At 40.8% G+C, this 20,535-nt stretch overlaps 1 protein-coding gene across 1 annotated transcript in view; it reads left to right on the forward strand.

Moving 5' to 3' along the window:
- The first annotated feature begins 2,358 nt into the window (after positions 1–2,358).
- LOC117668067 (killer cell lectin-like receptor subfamily B member 1B allele B) overlaps positions 2,359–20,535 on the forward strand; it is a 29,042-nt gene continuing 10,865 nt past the window's right edge. Inside the window, exons 1-2 of the mRNA XM_034421762.3 lie at positions 2,359–2,929; positions 8,972–9,073. Of these exons, the coding sequence (XP_034277653.2) occupies positions 2,848–2,929; positions 8,972–9,073 (184 nt within the window). The 5' untranslated portion in view covers positions 2,359–2,847. The remainder of the gene's footprint in view (positions 2,930–8,971; positions 9,074–20,535) is intronic.

Genomic DNA, 20,535 nt, shown 5'->3' on the forward strand with positions numbered 1-20,535 from the left:
CAGAAGGGTTTTTGCACCAATGAGAATCCTGCATACCAGCCACACCAGATATAAAGGGTTAGCAGACCATCTCTTTAATGAAGGACTTTCCTTTATTAGCCTTCCAATGTGGCATCTCCATTGGTCTTGAATATCCAGGGTATCTGTCCAGCCTCACAGAAAAACAACACAAGATTTCAGAAAAGTCTAATGGTGTAGGCAGGTAAACACAGAATCCTGGAGACTGTAGGAGGAATTTCCTCATTTTTAGAGAATTTATTTTATTTATTTTATTTTATTTATTTGATTTGTATACCGCCCTACTCCCGAAGGACTCAGGGCGGTGAACAGCCAACAATAAAATACATAAATACACAAAATTTAAAAACCCGATAAAATCAAATTAAATTTTTTGGCCCAGACAAATTAAAATACCCCAATAATTTAAAAATAGATTAAAATTTACATATTTAAAAAGGGAAGAGATCAGGCCAAGCCCGCTTGATGGAATAAAAAGGTCTTCACAGCACGGCGGAAGGAGCGCAGATCCGGGATACTTAATCATTTAATTAATTTTGGAATGATTTGAAATGCTGCTTCCCAGGTTTTCTGCTCCTAGGGCTAAGATGTGGCTTATGAGGTAAAGGTTCCCCTTGCACATATGTGTTTTTCATTCCCGACTCTAGGGGGCGGTACTCATCTTCGTTTCAAAGCCGAAGAGCCAGCGCTGTCCGAAGACGATTCAGTGGTCATGTGGCCGGCATGACTAAACGCCAAAGGCGCACGGAACACTGTTACCTTCCCACCAAAGGTGGCCCCTATTTTTTCTACTTCCATTTTTTACGTGCTTTCAAACTGCTAGGTTGGCAGAAGCTGGGACAAGTAACTGGAGCTCACCCCATTACGTGGCACTAGGGATTTCATCCACAACTGCTGACCTTTCAATTGACAAGCTCAGCATCTTAGCCATTAAAACACCACATCCCTTGCTTATGAGATAAAATGCCACATAATCTCTTGTTTATCTGTGTTTACCTCTTCCCAGCCAAGAAAACAAACACATGAATCGTTGAACAAAACAACCCAGAGTTCTCAAGGCACGAATGACCAGCCTCAAATGATATTTTATGTATCATCATCCCTGCACTGCCGTTCTTGACGGTTGATATGAGATGTTTGTGTTGATATGTTTGGTTTTTGCCAAATGTGGCACTCTGCTTTATGGCCAAACATCCCCACTTTGGGTCTCATCTGTCCTAAGGACAGTGTTCCAAAAGCCTTGTGATTTGATGTGAAAACTGAGCTCTCTAGAGGAGGCTCCAATGCTGAGAAAATGAATCAACTGGCAGCACTTTTTATGCTAAGCAACCTAGGCCAGGTGGCCCTAAAGGTGCTTTTTGCAAAAGGCAACTGGGCTTTGTTTTTTTCCCTTTTGAAAATGTTTCCCTTCTCATACAAGAAGCTTCTTCAGTTCTAACTTCTTTCAGATAGAATTGAAGAAGCTTCTTGGATGAGAAGTGAACTGTTTTCAAAAGAAACCCAAGAAATCCCAATAGCCTTTTGCAAACAGCACCTTTGGGACAACCACAACCTGGATGATTGAGAATCTCCATAGACATTTAGACCAGCTGGCCTGAAGCTTGGGAAGAAGAATTTCATATCATTCAAACCTGCTCTGCTCTAATGGCATCACTACAAATGAGGGTTGAAAATGCCATTTGTGGTTTCAGAAATTCAGTAGATATGTATCCCAAGCTACCATTGAAGAGACTAAATGAAATCTGTATGGTAGTTTCTTGGCCACCTGGGTGGGACTTGACTTTGGGGCCAGTTAGATGAGACTTCGCCCGCATTCAGACAATCTGTTTGGTTTAGTGGTTAACGCAACCAGCTAGAAAGCAGGAGAACATGAGTTTAAGTCCCACCATACGTCATGAATGCCATCTGGGCAACTTTGGGCCAGTCATTCATTCCAACCTACCTCACAGGGTGGTTGTGGGGAAAATAGGAGGAGGAAGGTGTGTTGGCTACATTTTTTGTTATTTGGAATTGGAATATTCTTTATTGGCCAAGTTTGATTGGACACACAAGGAATTTGTCTCCGGTGTATAAGCTTTCAGTTACATACAAATAACAAAATGATAAGCTATAGATCATAAATCGTAAGATAGATACAACAAGTGTTAAGAAGGTAGTAGGAAAGATGAGAAGAGAATAGCAATTCAGCCCTACTACATGGGTAACTATCTTTAGGCATAAGCCAGTGCTGTAGGATGTTTTAGATGTTTTAATAGAGAATGGCATGGGGGAAAATATCTTTGTGACTAGTCGTTTTGGCATGCAATGCTCTAGTGGTATCCTGAAAGGAGAAGTTGAAACAGTTTATGTTCAGGATGCGAGGAGTCCACAGATATTTTTCTCAGCTCTCTTTCTGGCTAGTGCAGTACACAGGTCCTCAGAATAAATATTAAGGTTTGGTGTGATGTTGATTGAGTTAGATAATAAGCCAAAAGGAAGATTTCTGAAGGCTTTACAATGAGGAACTATTTGGGAGGAGAAATGAGAAAGGATCAGTCGCCTTGATCTGTTGCTGAAGAGTGAAATTCCTCCTTCGCTTTCTCCTTTCTGATAAATGAAGTTGCTGCCTCCGAAACAGAAATTTATCTTATATATTTTGATAAATAAAAAGTGTGGTAAGCCTTGGAAACAAAGCAGGTGGTTCCTCGCTGGTCTCACAGCACTTCCTGTGCGATCTTGTCGCCCACCTTCAGAAAGCCGTGGTGGGGGAGGCTCAGGCTGCTCATACCAAGAAGGGTTGGTACAAAAGTGCTCTTCCTCCTTCAGATTAAACTAGTAGCTGGAGTAACAATGAAAGAAGAAGGCTGTAACTTCTACTTGAATTACCGGCCAAACAGAATGCAAAGGAGACTCAAGCAATCTCAGCTGCAAGGTAAGCTATGGCTTATTTATAGTTATTGGGGGCTTCTAAGTGGATGGTTTTGATGGCCTCAGTGCAAATATCTTCGTGGGGATCTCAACAATAAAGGAAAGAATGTAATTGCCAATTTCTCTTTTGATCAGGTATCTTATCGATGCAATCTATTGTATGAGTTCACCTTTCACATATTTAGCCTTTTCACTGCTCCACAAGGCAAGACTTCTTATTTTCAGCAGGATAACAAAATAACAGAGTTGGAAGGGATCTTGAAGGTCTTCTAGTCCAACCCTCTGCTCAAGCAGGAGACCCTCTGCCGGTTCAGACAAATGGTTGTCTAATCTCTTTTAAAAATCTCCAGCGATGGAGCACCCACAACTGATTAAATGGTGGTCTCTAATAATGCTCTGTAACTAGCAATGAGCAGTGAAGAAAGTCTGTTTTCAATTCTAGTGTGTTTCATGGCATAAATCACTTTATTTTAAAATAACATATTGTCTTCCATGCTTTGTCTCCAAGGCTTTCACATGAGTATATGTACAAGTAATCCTCGACTTACGGCCACAATTGAGCCCAAAATTTAAGTGAGAAAATTTGTTAAATGAGGTTTGCCCCATTTTACGACTTTTTCTGTCGCAGTTGTTAAGTGAATCATTGCAGTTGTTAAATTAGTAACACGGTTGTTAAGCGAATCTGGCTTCTGCATTGACTTCGCTTGTCAGAAGGTTGCAAAAGGGGATCGCATGACCCTGGGTCATTGCGACCGTCGTAAATATGAATCAGTTTCCAAGCATCGGAATTCTGATCACGTGACCAAGGAGATGCTGCAATGGTTGTTAAGTGTGAAAAACAGACATAAGTCGCTTTTTTCAATGCGGTTGTAACTTTGAACAGTCACTAAAGGAACTGTTCTAATTTAAGGACTACCTGTATATGTACCCTGTTTTCTCCAAAATAAGACATCCCTTGATAATAAGCCCAATCGGGCTTTTGAGCGTTTGGCAATAAGGCCAAGCGCTTATTTCAGGGTTCAAAAAAATATAAGACAGGGTCTTGTTTTCAGGGAAACACGGTACATGTAACTCAACTAAAGTACAGGTAGCCCTTGACTTAAAAACCATTAGCAACCGTTCAATGTTGCCATTCAAAAAGTTGGAAGCCGTAAAAAAGTGTGTTACAACTGTCTCTAATTGATAACCAGCATGCATTTAGGATGGTTCCTGGATAGGAGCCTGGATAGCTCAGCAGACTAAAACCTGTTATTAACATTCAGCTGTCCTGCAATTACTGTAAGTTCGAATCTCACCAGGCTCAAGGTTGACTCAGCGTTCCATCCTTTCTAAGGTAGGTAAATTGAGGACCCAGTTTGTGGGGGCAATAAGCTGACTTTGTATAAAATATACAAAAAGTATGAAGGCTATTGCTTAATGCATTGTAAGCCGCCCTGAGTCTCTGGAGAAGGGCGGCATATAAATCTAATTAAAAAAAAAAATGGTTGCAGCATCACTTCACAACCATGTCAAAAAAAGTTTGTAAAATCAGGCACGACTCACTTAACAGCTGACTTGCTTAGCAGCGGATGTTCTGCTCCTAATTGTGGTCATAAATCGAGGATTACCTTTCTGCTAGCTCAGATTCTGCTTTCTTCCATTTTGAGGATTTCAGCTCAATCCTTAGTATGAAATAAGGGATGAACTAGCAACAGAATGGTCTAGTAGTTTAAACCATGAAGTCCTGTCTCCACATTGAAAGTATAACTCTTGCCGTATTATTTTCTATGTTTAATTTGGCCTTTTCTTTCCTACAAAAGGGTAATAAAAATTTGCATTCTTCATAGCCATTGTTCATAACGTGCCTGCTGTTTTTGATGGCCCTTCTGTATCAAAGAAATCTGATTTTTTTCCCCCCAGTCTTCCACAATTTGATAGCTTCAGATATTTCAGATTATAACTTGTGGCTGTATTGGGCAACGATGACCTTGTTGGTGGGGGATAATATTCCAAAAGATTTGGTGGGGAAGGCTGGATTATTCTGTTCTAGGCATTTTTCTATATTGATAATACTAAAAATACTGGAAATACGACATGTTAACTTTACATCGTAAAGTTATAGCTGATATTTCTCTCTCACACACAAAGATTAAAATAAAACCATGTGTGTGTATATACACACACACACACACAAATACACAGAGAGAGAGACAGAGAGAGAGAGGGAGAGGGAGAGGGAGAGGGAGGGAGGGAGGGATGTATTTTGGGGGGAAACAGAGTACATTAGTTGAGCTACCAAAAACACAACTGAAAAGGACTAACACAGGGGTCTTCCTTAAGATTTTATAATCCTTTGCTGTTGTTAGCTGTGAAGAGCCTTGGTAGTACAGTGGTTTAAAGCACCCTGTTATTAACACAGCTGCCTGCAATTACTGCAGGTTCAAATCTTACCAGGCTCAAGGTTGACTCAGCCTTCCATCCTTTCTAAGGTAGGTTAAATGAGGACCCAGTTTGTGGGGGCAATAAGCTGACTTTGTATAAATATACAGAAGTATGAAGGCTATTGCTTAACGCATTGTAAGCCGCCCTGAGTCTTCAGAGAAGGGCGGCATATAAATCAAATTTAAAAATAAATAAATAAATAAATAAAAAGTCGTGTACGACCCATCGCGACCCCATGGACAACGTTCCTCCAGGCCTTCCTGTCCTCTACCATCCTCTGGAGTCCATTTAAGCTCACGCCTACTGCTTCAGTGACTCCATCCAGCCACCTCATTCTCTGCCGTCCCCTTCTTCTTTTGCCCTCAGTCGTTCCTAGCATTAGGCTCTTCTCCAGTGAGTCCTTCCTTCTCATTAGGTGGCCAAAGTATTTGAGTTTCATCTTCAGGATCTGGCCTTCTAAAGAGCAGTCAGGGTTGATCTCCTCTAGGATTTAATCCTTAAGATTTTATGATTTGGTGCTCCAGAGTCCATAATCATGTAGAGAGGTCTCAGGGACAAAGAGGTCTCCTTCTCCAGACCAGCACCACGAGACACTGCTAATGGAAGTAGCTCATCTCTCCTTTGAACCTTTCTTCGTCATAAAGCCTGGGCAGACTCAGAATAACTGCATGATATTTGCACAACATTGGAAAAGTGAAGAGATTCCGATTGAGGAGAAGGTGATTAGGAAAATATTAGAATGTGCAGAAATGAATATATTAACATTAGCAATTAAAGAGAAAGAACAAACTGAATATTATATGATACGGGAAGTATTTTATCAATGCTTAGAGAGTAAAAAGGGAAACTGGAAATAAAAGAAGACGATTAAAGAAGAAAAGAAAACATGTTAAGCTAGAGGTATAAATAAGAAGATAATTGTTAGTATTAGAATGAGGAGGATAATTATGTGTAATGTTGTTATTATTGTATTTTCACTAGAACACATGTTAAGAAGAAAAATGAATAGGCTTACAATGTTTAACTGTTTAACATATTATAATTTTAAGATTAGAGAACTATATTAAGTGAATGACGTTGTAAATGTTGAAGGTTGACACATAGAGTTATTTGAACCCAGACAACACATTGTTTACGGAAAGATGGAATATTTGTATTTTTTTTTATTTAAAAAAAATGAATAACTGCACGGAGCCCCCATGTCTGTTCTGACAGGAACTTGGTTTTTCAGATCCTCAACCAGCCAGCCAGAAAACCACTTTCTCTTTTCAGCCTTGAGTTAATTTTTTTCTTTGTTTTCACCTCCCCCCACCCACCCAGCTTGGACCACTCACTTCCTCTCCAGTTTGGTTCCTTCACAGATTTCTGTGAAATTAAAAATGAGGGGAAGTCTATCTGAGCCATTTTCAGCTCTTTAGAGTAAGGGTGGGATATAAGGCTGGATGAAGATCAACTGATGCCCTACAGTTCATCAATGGTGCCCTTGTATTGACTCTTCCATTGATCAACGGACAAGACAGTCAGACTCAATACATGCTGAAAGTAAAACAAGATTATAAATTCAGTTTTCTTCCAGGCCATCCCCCAGATTGCACCACACACAGGGCTGGGTTTCACTTGCCTTTGCTACCGGTTCGCTTGTGTGCGCGCCCCCTGTCTGCGCATACGCAGAAGCTTCTGCACATGTGCAGATCGTATTTGATGACGTCTGGGCGGGTGGGCGGAGCCTCCTGCCGCCACTGCTACAGGTTTGCCCGAACCGGGCCGAACTGGTAGCAACTCACCACTGACCCCACAGCTGTATTAATTTAAAACTTTTATTTTTTTTATTTAGAACATTTATATGGCCACCCAACTCACTCAGGAAGCCTACAGAATATATTTATTGAACATTGTAAGCAAATTATTTACTGATATCTAGGCCATTAGAAAAACATGGACATGTTTTTCAACACTTTTTAATGTGTTTTAATAACTTTATTACACTGTAATGGAAAAGTGGAACTACAAAAATTTATGAAAGTTAAAGTTGAGTGTGGCAGTGGAAGAGTTAAGAACATGATGGCTAGGGGAAGAAACATGTACCCTAAACATGCTTATTTTGCTTAATGATTAAGCCAAGCCAGGTGGGATATAAATGTATGTATAAATATATTATTTGGGGGAAAATATTATTCATAACCAAGTGTGAAACATTTGCTACCAATTTCATACACCTCCATTCTTTCCTTTCAAACCTTTCTGTGGTGGGTTTTTCATAAGGTCCTGATATGACTAACTCAAATATATGAAAGGAAAGAAGAAATTTAACGCTGGACTAAGCTGTCAAGGCTGAGTTCTGTACATTATTTCCTTTTAAATCTATATTAATTTTCCACCAACCACATATTTTATTAGTGAATGTGTTGTAGCCAGGCTCCCCATACCAGCTTTTAAGGTCAACTAACTTTTAAAAATAGAATTTGTGGGTCATCAACTGGAAATAGTTGCAGAATAGCAGATTATGGGGTAAGAATAAGTAGAAACAGCATGCCTCTGACCATATGGTCCTTCTAGGAATTTGTAATTGGTTCCAGAATCAAACTTTCAGATTTTCAAACATTTTTCTGTCAGTGATATTTTTCAGCTGCAAGTACTTTGAGTAAGTTTTCACTTATGGGATGATTCATTTGTCACTTTCTTAGTTTTCATTTTCCCTTGAGAGATTAGCAACAATGATGCCCAGTGCTTTACTCTTGCTGATAAACTGAAAAGGATAGAGTAAACTAAGAGTAATCTACAATGGGAGAAGGCCAGGGAAGGGGTAGTATTTTTTACCTACCCCTGGGATAAAAATCTTATTGATATATTAAGATTTATCAATTGTTTTTTGTATCTTATGATTTATGAATCTTATGATTTATGATTGATGAGCCTTTTCTCACTTTGTTGTTTGTGTGTACACTGTGAGCTTATGCACCAGAGACAAATTGCTTATGTGGCCAATAAAGGATTCTTTCTTTCTTTCTTTCTTTCTTTCTTTCTTTCTTTCTTTCTTTCTTTCTTTCTTTCTTTCTTCTATCTTCTTCATCATCGTCATCTCTATCAACTGTCTCTATCATTTATCTATCATCTATCTACCATCTGTCTGTCTGTCTCTGTCTCTGTCTCTGTCTGTGTCTATCTACTTTCTTTCCCTCCTCTCTCTCTCTCTCTCTCTCTCTCTCTCTCTCTCTCTCTCTCTCTCTCGCTATCTATCCATCCATCTAGTTATCTATCCATCAATCCACCCAGCTATCTATCTATCTATCTATCATCTATCTACCTATCCAACTAGCCAACTTCCACAAGCAACATCAATGGGGGAACCCAGATTCACTTAATGACTATATGATTTACTATAAGAACCATTGCAAACAGAGTCATAAAATAGAATGAGACTCACTTGACTGCTCTGCTTAGCAATGGCAGTAGGCCCTAGACTTATATATTTATATACAGTGCTTTACAGCCCACTCTTAAATAACTTTTTAAAGTGCCATTGTAACTTTTAACAATCACTAAATGAATTATTGTAAATCGTGGACTACCTATATAGAGGTCTTATTTTCCTTGTTCGCTTCTTTCCTTATCTCTGTGTTTCCAGATTTCTTGGTGGAACATCCTCGGTGTCATTGCTTCCTGATAGGATCTGGATGTGCTATAATCCTCATTCTTGTGGTAGCCCTCACAGCCCTGGGCATCAGGGGTAAGTTATTTGAAACTTGATATTTTCCATGAATGCATTTATTGTACATACGTGAGTCATTTTTAAGAAATTTATTTTAAAAATAAATCCATCATTTATAATTTAAAGTGCAAAGACTGGCCATCCGCCAGTGCCTTTGGGTAGCATGCAAGGATTAAAACAGAGAAAATGAGATTTTTAAAACCACAAATAGAAGATAGTTGTTTTTCTCCCCCGATGAGAAAAAACACAAATCATTAACATAGCATTGTTCAAAGTGGATATACATTTTTAAGGGCTTCAAGGCTTTGCTTTTTTTTTTTTAAGGATAGCAAGGTTGGGATTGCAGACTTCAATAGGAAAATATCATTCCAAAAAGGAGGCAGTGGAATGGAGAAAGCAACATTGACAAATTATGTGTTCTAAATCAGAGGTGGGTTTCAGCAGGTTCTGACCAATTCTGGAGAACCGGTAGCAGAAATTTTGAGTAGTTCGGAGAACCGGTAAATACCACCTCTGACTGGCCCTGCCCCCATCTATCCTCTGCCTCCCGAGTCCCAGCTGATTGGGAGGGAATGGGGATTTTGCAGTATCCTTCCCCTGGGGTGGGGAGGGAATGGAGATTTTATAGTATCCTTCCCCTGCCATGCCCACCAAGCCATGCCACGCCCACCAAGCCATGCCCACAGAACCGGTAGTAAATTTTTTTGAATCCCACCACTGTCCAGTGTAAATACAGTGTTAATCCTCGACTTACAATAGTTTATTTATTGACCATTCGAAGTTACAATGGAACCAGGCATGGTATTCACTTACCTTCGCTACTGGTTCGCAAATGTGAGTGCGCATGTGTCACCTCCACACATGCACAGGACCTTCCGCGCATGTGCAGAGTGTCAAAAACAGGATGTGATGATGTCCGGGCGGGTGGGCGGAGCTTCCCACCACTGCCGATACCGCTTCACCCAAACCGGCTGAATACCACCACTGAACGGCACTGAAAAAATGACTTATGACCATTTTTCACACTTACGACCATTGCAGCAACTTGGTCATGTGATCAAAATTCAGATGCTTGGCAACTGACTCACATTTATGACAATTGCGGTGTCCCGGGATCATGTGATCACCTTTTGTGACCTTTTGACAAGCAAAGTCAATGAGGCAGCCAGATTCACTTAACAACGGTGCTACTAACTTCACAACTGCTGTGATTCACTTAACTGCGGCAAGAAAGGTCCTACAACCCATTTAACAACTGCCTCATTTAGCAACAGAAATGTTGGGTTCAATTGTGGTTGTAAGTCGAGGACTATCTGTATGTTTCCTATATCATACGAAGGGAGCATAAGAAAGAGAAGAATGGATGGAGATCAAGGTAGTTGATCAGTAGCAATAGCGATAGCATTTAGACTTATATACCGCTTCACAGTGCTTTTACAGCCCTCTCTAAGCGGATTATAGAGCCAGTCTATTGCCCCCAACTACCTGGGTCTTCATTTTACCCACCTCGGAAGGATGGAAGGCTGAGTTCAACCTTTAGCCTGGTGAGATTCAAACTGGAGAGATGGATGGAAATAAGGGGGGGGTGTCACTCTTCAGCCCATGGGTCGGATGCATCACATGCTGGCCACGCCCACCCCCATTTTTAGCAAGGGGGAAAAAGTTGCAATACGTTACATGACGACAACATGATGACGTGAGTTTAACACCCCTGCTCTTCAGGGAAGGAGCATTATCTGAGTATCTGAGACCAATTCTGCTTTTCTGGCTCCTGGACCTAATTGTAAGAGATCATTTTTATTTAAATTTAAAGGTGGTTTCCTTTAAATGTGGGTGGGTTTTTTTTTTTGTGGATTGTGGTGTTTTGTCTTATACTGTAGACTACTTCTGCTAACTCCTGGCTGCCTGCAATTTGGCAGTTCTATTCTCACTGGCTCAAGGTTGACTCAGCCTTCCATCCTTCCGAGGTGGGTAAAATGAGGACCCAGATTGTTGGGGGTGTAAGGGGCAAATATGCTGACTCTGTAACCACTTTGAGAAGGATGTAAAGCACTGTGAAGTGGTATATAAGTCTAAGTGCTATTGCTATTTTTAATTTTCCCCCTAAATTTAAATAAATAATTAGTTAAAATTTTAAAAATAAAATTTAAAAGGTCAAGTCAATTCAGCTCAACTCCATTATATCTTCATGAGGTAGATTCTTTTATTGACTACACAGATTTGAATAGAATTTAAAGAATTGTGATAGAGTTCTTCAAAGGTAACTGTACACAATTTACCTTCTTGGTCATTAGAAGTGGTAACATTTTTTTTCTCCCATAGAACATCGAATAACAGAGTAGGAAGGGATCTTGGAGGTCATCTAATCTAACCCCCTGCTCAAGCAGGAGAGTCTATACTATTTCAGTCAAATGGCTGTCCAGTCTCTTCTTGGAAATCTCCAGTGATAGGGGACCCACAACTTCTGAAGGCAAGCCATTCCACTCGTTGATTATTCTCACAATTAGAACATTTCTCCTTAATTCTAGATTGCTTCTCTCCTTTATTAGTTTCCATCTATTGGTCCTTATCTTGCTTTCTAGTACTTTTGATTAGTTTGCTCCCCTCATCTTTGTGGCAGCCCCTCAAATACTAGAACACTGCCATCATTTCTCCCCCCGTCCTTCTTTTCACTAGACTAGACATGCCCAAATCCGGCAACCGTTCTTCATACGTTTTAGCCTCCAGCTCCCTAATCACCTTTGTTGCTGTTCTCTGTACTCTTTCCAGAGTCTCAAGATCTTTTTTTATATTGTGGTGACCAAAACTGGATGCAATATTCCAAGTCTGCCATGCTGCTTTGTAAAGCAGTACTAATACTTCACACAATCTTGAGACTATTCCTCTATTAATGCAGTCGAAAACTGCATTGGCTTTTTTGGCTGTCGCCACACACTGCTAGCTTATATTTAAGTGACTGTCCACTTGGACTCCAAGATCCCTTTCACAGGTACTGGCACGGAGCCATGTTTGACCTAGAATAGAATAGAGCTGGAAGGGACCTTGGAGGTCTTCTAGTCCAGCCTCCTGCTCAAGCAGCAGAACCTATACAATCTCAGACAAGTGACTGTCCAGGATCTTCTTTAAAAACCCCAGTGATTTCTGAAGAGAAGCTGTTCCACTGGTTAATTGTCCTCACTGTTAGGAGGTTTCTCCTTAATTCCAGGTTGCTTCTCTCTCTGATTAGTTTCTAACCATTACTTCTTGTCCTGCCCTAACTTGTATCAGTACAGTTGTTTTTTCCTGCCTCAGTTTGACAGGGCCCAGTGTTCAAGTTTGTCAAGATCCTTTCGGATTTTGAGCTGTCGTCTGGGGGGTGGCTATTCCTTCCAGCTTAGTGTCGTCTGCAAATTTGATGAGTCTAAGCTGCCAGGATCTCTTCTCTGCTTTAATTGACTTGTCAAACTCTTTCTAAATATTTTATGCCTCAGCTCACCATTTAATTTCACTGGGAAGATATATTTGAGCAACTATATCATTTGAGCCATAATTTGCATTTGAGTTAGGGGCTTTTAGTTTTACCCTTAAAATTCTTCCTAAGAAGTCCAAAAAAGCTATCTGGCTCAGTGTGCTTATGACGTTGTTGATCATGCCTACCCATTTGGCATAAATGTTAAAGAAAATTCAGAATTTTGTAGTAAGAGATTATACTCAGTTTGCTGTAACTCTCTATAGAAACTACTGGTATGATCTGTAGCTATCTGTGTTCGAAGAGATTTCAAGTTGTTTTTCATACTGATTAGGAGCCTTGTTTGAAAGAGGGACGGCTATATATATGTTTTAAATAAATCAATAAATAAAATATTGGTCTCACTTATTTTTTATGTGGCACATAATTATAAATAACGCACATTTATGTGCTTCCTATTCTGAAATTAAGCAGCTAGTCAAGTCAAAACATTGTGGGAAGTATCGTAATCTATTTTTAAGATCAACATCATTCAACTAAAATAAACATATATCAAGATCCACGTGGCTTGTAGTTGTAATTTAACCTTTAATCACAGGCGTACTATTTGGCTATGCTATTACAGACATGAGGTGATAATGCCAGCTCTAGCTGCTGGCCGTAGTCCAACCCAATCTCTAAGCATAAGAGTTCAAATCTGCACGTGGGCTCCTCATAAGTGCAGGGGAATTTTTCCAGAAGTGCCTTTGAACTAAAGACCAGGAAACAATAATACGATTAGTTTATTGACAATCTTTCCCTCTGGCCAAGGCCTGAAGAGATAAGGGAATATGATCTGCCTTTATAGGATTACGCAAATCCTTACCTAGCAGTGAAGTGTTTATTTGGAGGGTGTGGTCAAAATGGAAGCCAAAATAGACACGCACCCCACCAGTAATTACAGAAATGAGGGATTACATTCTGGATACCGTAATAGCTACAGTAATCACATAATGATATTATAATTATATAATATAATGATATTAATTAATGAATGTTATAATAATATACTAATGTGGGAAGAAATATCCATTTGGTTCAGTTCCAAGCCTGGAGGAAGACACTGGAAACATGGAAACTGATTGGAAAGAGGGTTTATTGATGAAGCAGAATCGCATGGGTTTGTGGTCCTGGGCAGCTGACAAAATGGAGTTGAGAGTGAGGGGGTTTTATATCTTCTTTGAGCTTTGCACTTGAGCTTCTTGTTCCTGGGCAAGAACATGTATTCTATTGGCTATTGTCAGATTCCTATTGGGTCATGTAGGGGTCATAGCTGCCCCTCTCCTTCCACTCTTTTATTTATGATTCATTAAAAAAAAAAAAGATGAAAGTGCAGAAAAGAGCAACTAAGAGCAAACCGGTTTGGATTTCACCACTGGCCTGGAGGCTAAAATATATGAAGGTTGCAGGAAGTGGGTTTGGCCAGTCTAGAGAAAAGAAGGACTTGGGGTGACATGATAGCAGTATTCCAGTATTTGAGGGGCTACCACAAAGAAGAGGGGTCAATTTATTTTCCAAGGCACCAGAAGGCAAGACAAGAAACGATGGATGGAAACTAATCAAGGAGAGAAGGAACCTAGAATTCAGGAGAAACTTCCTAACAGTGAGGACAATTAACTGGTGGAACAGCTTGTCTTCAGAAGTTGTGGATGCTTCATCATAGGAGGTTTTTAAGAAGAGACTGAACAGTTATTTGTCTGAAATGGTATAGGGTTTCCTGCTTGATCAGAGGGTTGGACTAGAAGACCTCAAAAGTCCCTTCCAGCTCTATTCTGATTGATTTTTGCCAGGTTCAATTATCAATAGTTAGGGCTTATACAATTTTTATGATCTGTGATTGAAGCCCTCTTTGATTTCTTTTTATAAATGAAGTTCATATGTACCACTGTAGAGGGGCATTCTAACTTTTTCTTCTTTTCTGCCTATGTGCAATTTTTGGCTTTTGGCTTTTGCTTTGAATTACTTCCAGTTATTTGTTTCTTTGGATTTCCCGGCTTTCTAAATGTTTTATGGCTCAGCTGACAGTTTAATTCCTCTGGGAAGACATATTTGAGCAGGGGATGGTGCCAAATTTGCATTTGAGTTAGGAGTTTTTAGTTCTACCCATAAAAATCTCCCTAAGGAGTCCAAAAAAGCCACCTGGCTTGGGGTGCTTATGCTTTATGCTTACACATTGTTGACCATGCTTGCTAATAAAACACTTAGAATTGCTTTCATCTTCCCAAAAGATGGTTTGAATGTTCCTTTTAGAAAATAAAGGCTGCCACTGGTTTTGATGAGGCATAGGTTTTACCTTAAAAGATTACAGGGTTGTAAAAAGGAAGTTTGTTTCCTATTCAGATCAGTAGGGAATTAAATTGTCCTTGTAATCTCCTTTCACCTTCCTCACCCGCTTATCTATTAAGATGTGGGTTCCTTTCAGTGGTGAAATCCAAATTTTGTTACTACCGGTTCTGTGAGCATGGCTTGGTGGGCGTGGTGTGGCTTGGAGGGCATGGCTTGGTGGGCATGGCAGGGGAAGGATACTGTAAAATCTCCACTCCCATCCCACTCCAGGGGAAGGATACTGCAAAATCCCCATTCCTTCCCCACTCCTGGGGGAAGGATATTGCAAAAACTCCATTCCCACCCCACTCTGGGGTCAGCCAGAGGTGATATTTGCCAGTTCTCCGAACTGCTCAAAATTTCCGCTACCGGTTCTCCAGAACCTGTCAAAACCTGCTGGATTTCACCCCTGGTTCCTTTGATTTTTTTAAAAAATGCATTTTTGTCATATTTTAATTTTTTCTCCTTTTTGATCCCCTTCCCGCTTTTCTATTGTATTTTTAGCTTTCTTTGAAGCTTAATAAAGTTGAATAAAGCAAATAACATTTTGCTACTGAAAGAAATCAAAACAAATTTAAAAAAGGAAAAAAAAGGAAAGGTTAACCAATGTGATTCAATTTTTTCATCGGTTAATAATGACATGAATTTGGCACATCGGTTGAATTGTGTTATATGTGTTTTAATATGGCTGTACACCGCCCTGAGTCCTCTAGGAGAAGGGCAGTATAGAAGTTTAATAAATTCAATTCAATTCAATTCAATTATTTGATGATACATTGCAGTGAGTCAGAGATGGTTAAGACGCTTTTTGAAAAATTGCCACAGGAAAAGAAATCAGCTACATGATCAAAGACACTAAAGGTTCCCTTAATTCTTAAGAATGGATGTTCACATTGCAAAAGGGAAATTTAATACTCATCCCCTGTAACCACACAGAACAGAAAGTTTTTTTTTTTGAGTAATTTTTTTTTTAAGACAAACAAACATTTAATACATCAATCCTCCTTTCCCTGTGACATCTCAGTGTTATCTTCTAGGCTTCTTCCCCATCTTCCATAAGTTTCTTCTATCTTCATCTTCATCCAAACCATTCTAACATTTTATTGCTAAAACAATATTGTAATCATCATTTGTACATAGTTATAATATCAGTCATATCTCTTTTCCAACCAACTATAAACATGATTCCATGTTTTAAAATATTCTGATTCTTCCTTATCCTTAATCATCAAAGTTAATCTATTAATTTCTGCACAATCTAATTTTTTTAATTACTTCTTTTCCAAAGGTATTTTCTCTGATTTCCAATTTTGAGCATATACAATTCTTGCAGCTGTTATTACATGTATGATCAAATATACATTTTCCTTACTAATTTTTTCTGGAAAGATATCCAGTAAGAACAACTCTGGTTTAAATTCAATGCGTTGCTGTATCATTTCTTCCAGCCAGATTTTAATTTTGTATCAATAACTTTTTGCTTCAAATCCACCACATATGATAATAAAATCCTGGTGTTTGATAACATTTCCAGCAGGTAGCCGATTTATCTTTAAACATTTTTGCTAACTTCTCCGGTGGCATATGCCATCTATAAAACAGAAAGTTAAGGCAAAAGAAAAATGCAAGGAAGATTTTTTTTTAAAAAAAAAGATATATACATTAACTACAACTGTCTGAAAAACTTCCAGTAAATAATACTTGGCTCTTCAGCTGATGGGCCACAGGTTCTCGCTCATTCTCACTAACTGTTGCACTGACTAGGTGCAGATTCAGCCTCTCTGCTTGCCATTGTCATTATGGGCCACCCACAGCTTCTTCCGAGGGGGAACTGATCACATCATCCCTCACCCACTCCCAACCAATCATAAATGCATTTGACTTGGTTTCATGCTCTGCTTCAAAATGCCTGTTTTGCAATTTGTAACTCTTCACTCCTGTTCTAGGGATACCCATAAATTCCATTGGCTGCAGCCTCTGGCCATTGCCCTGAGCACCCATTTCTTCCTGGGCTGCTAACTTCTCCATTGATTGGCAGCTGCCTCTCTTCTTCCACTCTTTCATTTATGATTCATTAAAAAAAAAAAAGATGAAAGTGCAGAAAAGAGCAACTAAGAGCAAACCGGTTTGGATTTCACCACTGGCCTGGAGGCTAAAATATATGAAGGTTGCAGGAAGTGGGTTTGTCAAGATCTAGAGAAAAGAAGGACTTGGGGTGACATGACAGCAGTATTCCAGTATTTGAGGGGCTACCACAAAGAAGAGGGGGTCAATTTATTTTCCAAGGCACCAGAAGGCAAGACAAGAAACGATGGATGGAAACTAATCAAAGAGGGAAGGAACCTAGAATTCAGGAGAAACTTCCTAACAGTGAGGACAATTAACTAATGGAACAGCTTGCCTTCAAAAGTTGTGGGTGCTCCAGTGCTGAAGGTTTTTAGGGAGAGATTGGACAGCCACTTGACTGAAACGGTATAGGGCCATGATGGCGAACCTCTGGCACACATGCAGAGGTGGCACGCAGAGCCCTCTCTGTGGGCATGCACACATTCGGCAGCTGCTTTTCTGGTTTCTGGCGTATGCATGTGCACCAGCCAGCTGATCTTTGCTCATGCGGGAGCCCTGGGAACCCGAAGAGCAGCTGGCCGGTGAGCACATGTGCCCTGGCCAGCTGGTCTTCGGGTTTCGGGGGTTCCAATGCATGTGTGTGTGAGTTCTGGTTTGGGCACTCGGTGCTGAAAAGCTTCACCATCACTGGTATGGGGTCTCTTACTTGAGCAGAGGGTTGGACTAGAAGACCTCCAAGGTCCCTTCCAGCTCTATTCTGTAAAAGCAAAGTTCTAACAATGGCTTATTGAGTCAATGAACTTTTCTTGCTGCAGTAGAAATTCCAGTGGAAACTCTAGCAAGGCAGCTTCCCTTCTTGGAATGGGGCATTTAGGCACTGATCCTTGGCTGCCCCAACTTCACACTCAGCCAAATGCCGCTGTTGAACCACAGCAGGATTTCCGCCTCCGCTGGCCTTCTGCCAGGGATTGTCCACTGTCAATGACCTCCTGGCCCTCCACCCCCAGCTCTTTCATCCTGGCCCATTCCCCGAGGCATGGTTTTCCCCAGGCACTGGACAAATAGCCGCCAGCTAATTGGTGCTGGCAGGTGGAAGTGCATGACTGGCGGTAGGTGAGGAAATTACAGGAGCTGGGGGTGGGCAGCACATGATTGGCAGTGAGGGGGGGTGATGACAGGGGCTGGGAGGGTGAGCAAGGGCCATTCAAGTGAGCCGCTCTGGCTTTAATCAGGATTCGTGGGCTGAGGCAACCGCGCCTTGCTCCACCTCTCTTGCAATCCATAAAAGCAGCTTACAAGCCATTTTGGCCTGCACGCCAAAATCCCAACCAGCCTGGGATGCTTTTGCACAACTTGGAGCCAGCAGAAGCGAGAAAACGTGCAGCCCAGGCACACAGAGCTGTCAGGCTTCCCCTTGTTTCCTCTTTGTGGTCTGGTGAAACCTGGAAGCTTCCATTATTTACCAACTCTTGTAGTTGCACTGGGCCTGTCAAGTTGAGTAAACTTTTTTTTTTTTTTTAATTTGATTTATATGCCGCCCTTCTCCGGAGACTCAGGGCGGCTTACAATGCGTTAAGCAATAGCCTTCATTCTTTTGTATGTTTTATACAAAGTCAGCTTATTGCCCCCACAAACTGGGTCCTCATTTCACCTACCTTAGAAAGGATGGAAGGCTGAGTCAACCTTGAGCCTTGGAGAGATTCGAACCAGCAGAAATTGCAGGCAGCTGTGTTAATTACAGGGTGCACTAAACCCCTGTACTATCAAGGCTCATCAAACTTGCCTGCCAGCCGCACACATTCCAGCACCCAGCACATTATTATTATTATTTTATTGCTACAATTTTACAGCTGCACCAAGAGGCTGGGTTTATCAGCAGCTGAAGCTAAATGTGAAATTATGCCAGTCATCCCCCCCCCCCCCCGCCGCCGTTTGAGTCACACAGAGGAAGCTGTTGGCTGGCACGAGTTTAGTCAAGGGAAGCCTGCTATAGTTTGGCAGCGATCATCGGCTGGGACAAAAATAGGTGTGGCCAAGGATTGGCACCTAAAGCTGTATTCCAGCCAATCTGGAATAAAATAACAAAGTTTAAATGGATGTTGTCAAAACTCACTTCACAACTGTCTCACTTAGCAACAGAAATTCTGGGCTCAATTATGGACATAGGTCGAGGACTACCTGTAGGCAGCTGAATGATCAGCTCACTCTTGCTATAAGGTTTTTATGAACCGACATGGAGATGAAAAGAGCAATCTGGCTTTGCTTTGATTATTGTGGCATCAGAGCAAAGATAAGGCAAAAAAAAAAAAAAAGAAAGAAAAGAAAGAAAGAAAAGAGAAAAGTATGTTTTAGTGTTAAAAAGGAGAGAACGGGGGAAAGGGAGTCCAAGACATATGTGCAAAGATTTTGGGGTGTATGGAGGAAACCAGAGGAAATGGCGGGGACTGGCTGTGCATGCGTTTAAATATTTTCGAGGAGGGCTTATTTTAGTGTATGCGCTCAAAAGCCCGATTGGGCTTATTATCAGGGGATGTCTTATTTTAGGGGAAACAGGGTATATACAAACCAAGGAAAGGCACAGGGACTACTAATGGAAAAAGAAGATCCACCTACACAGCCCAGAGGTGGGTTTCAGCAGGTTCTGACCAGTTCTGGAGAACCGGTAGCGGAAATTTTGAGTAGTTCAGAGAACTGGTAGTAAAAATTCTGACTGGCCCCACCCTCACCTATTCTCTGCCTTCCAAATTCCAGCTGATTGGGAGGAAATGGGGATTTTGCAGTAACCTTACCCTGGAGTGGGGTGGGAATGGAGACTTTACAGTATCCTTCCCCTGCCACGCCCACCAAGCCACGCCCACCAAGCCATGCCACGCCCACCAAGCCACACCCACAGAACCGGTAGTAAAAAAATTTGAAACCCACCACTGACACAGCGGCTAGCTAAAATTTTTTGCCTTCCTTGCATAGATAGGAAAGCCAAGGAATTGGGGAACATAGAACATACATGACTTAGCAGTTTCAGAGTGAGCTGAAATCTTGGTCCCTGCCAAGACATTTCCATAGGGAGTTGGGATGCTGAAATTCAGCTTCATGAGCAGCTGTGAGCAGCCAGAACAAGGGGTGGGGGGGAAACACTGCATAAATAAGAAGAGTGAGGGTAAAATAGATGTCCAGAAAACAGGAATATCACAAAAGAAACCTTTTTGCATTTCTTTTTAAAGTGCTACAATGGAGCTTTCTGTATTTTATTTATTTATTTATTTATTTATTGAATTTGTATACCGCCCTTCTCCCAAAAGGGACTCAGGGTGGTGGACAGCCAAAATTAAAATACATACAATACAAAAGTTAAGATAGCTAAAATAAATTAAATCAATCGGCCTCCCAATTTAAAACCCCAAGTCTATAAAATTTAAAAATTCCCATTAAAAAACCATTTAGGCTAGGCCGGCTTGCTGGAATAAATAAGTCTTCAGGGCCTTACGGAAAGTGCGGAGGTCTGGGATCAGTCGTATTCCAGGAGGTAGCTCAATCCACAGGGCGGGTGCTCCCACAGAGAAGGCTCTCCCCCTGGGGGCCGCCAGCCGACATTACTTGACCG

Source organism: Pantherophis guttatus, chromosome 2 (genome assembly GCF_059756535.1).
Source record: "Pantherophis guttatus breed Tessera chromosome 2, ASM5975653v1, whole genome shotgun sequence".
Lineage (NCBI taxonomy): Eukaryota > Metazoa > Chordata > Lepidosauria > Squamata > Colubridae > Pantherophis > Pantherophis guttatus.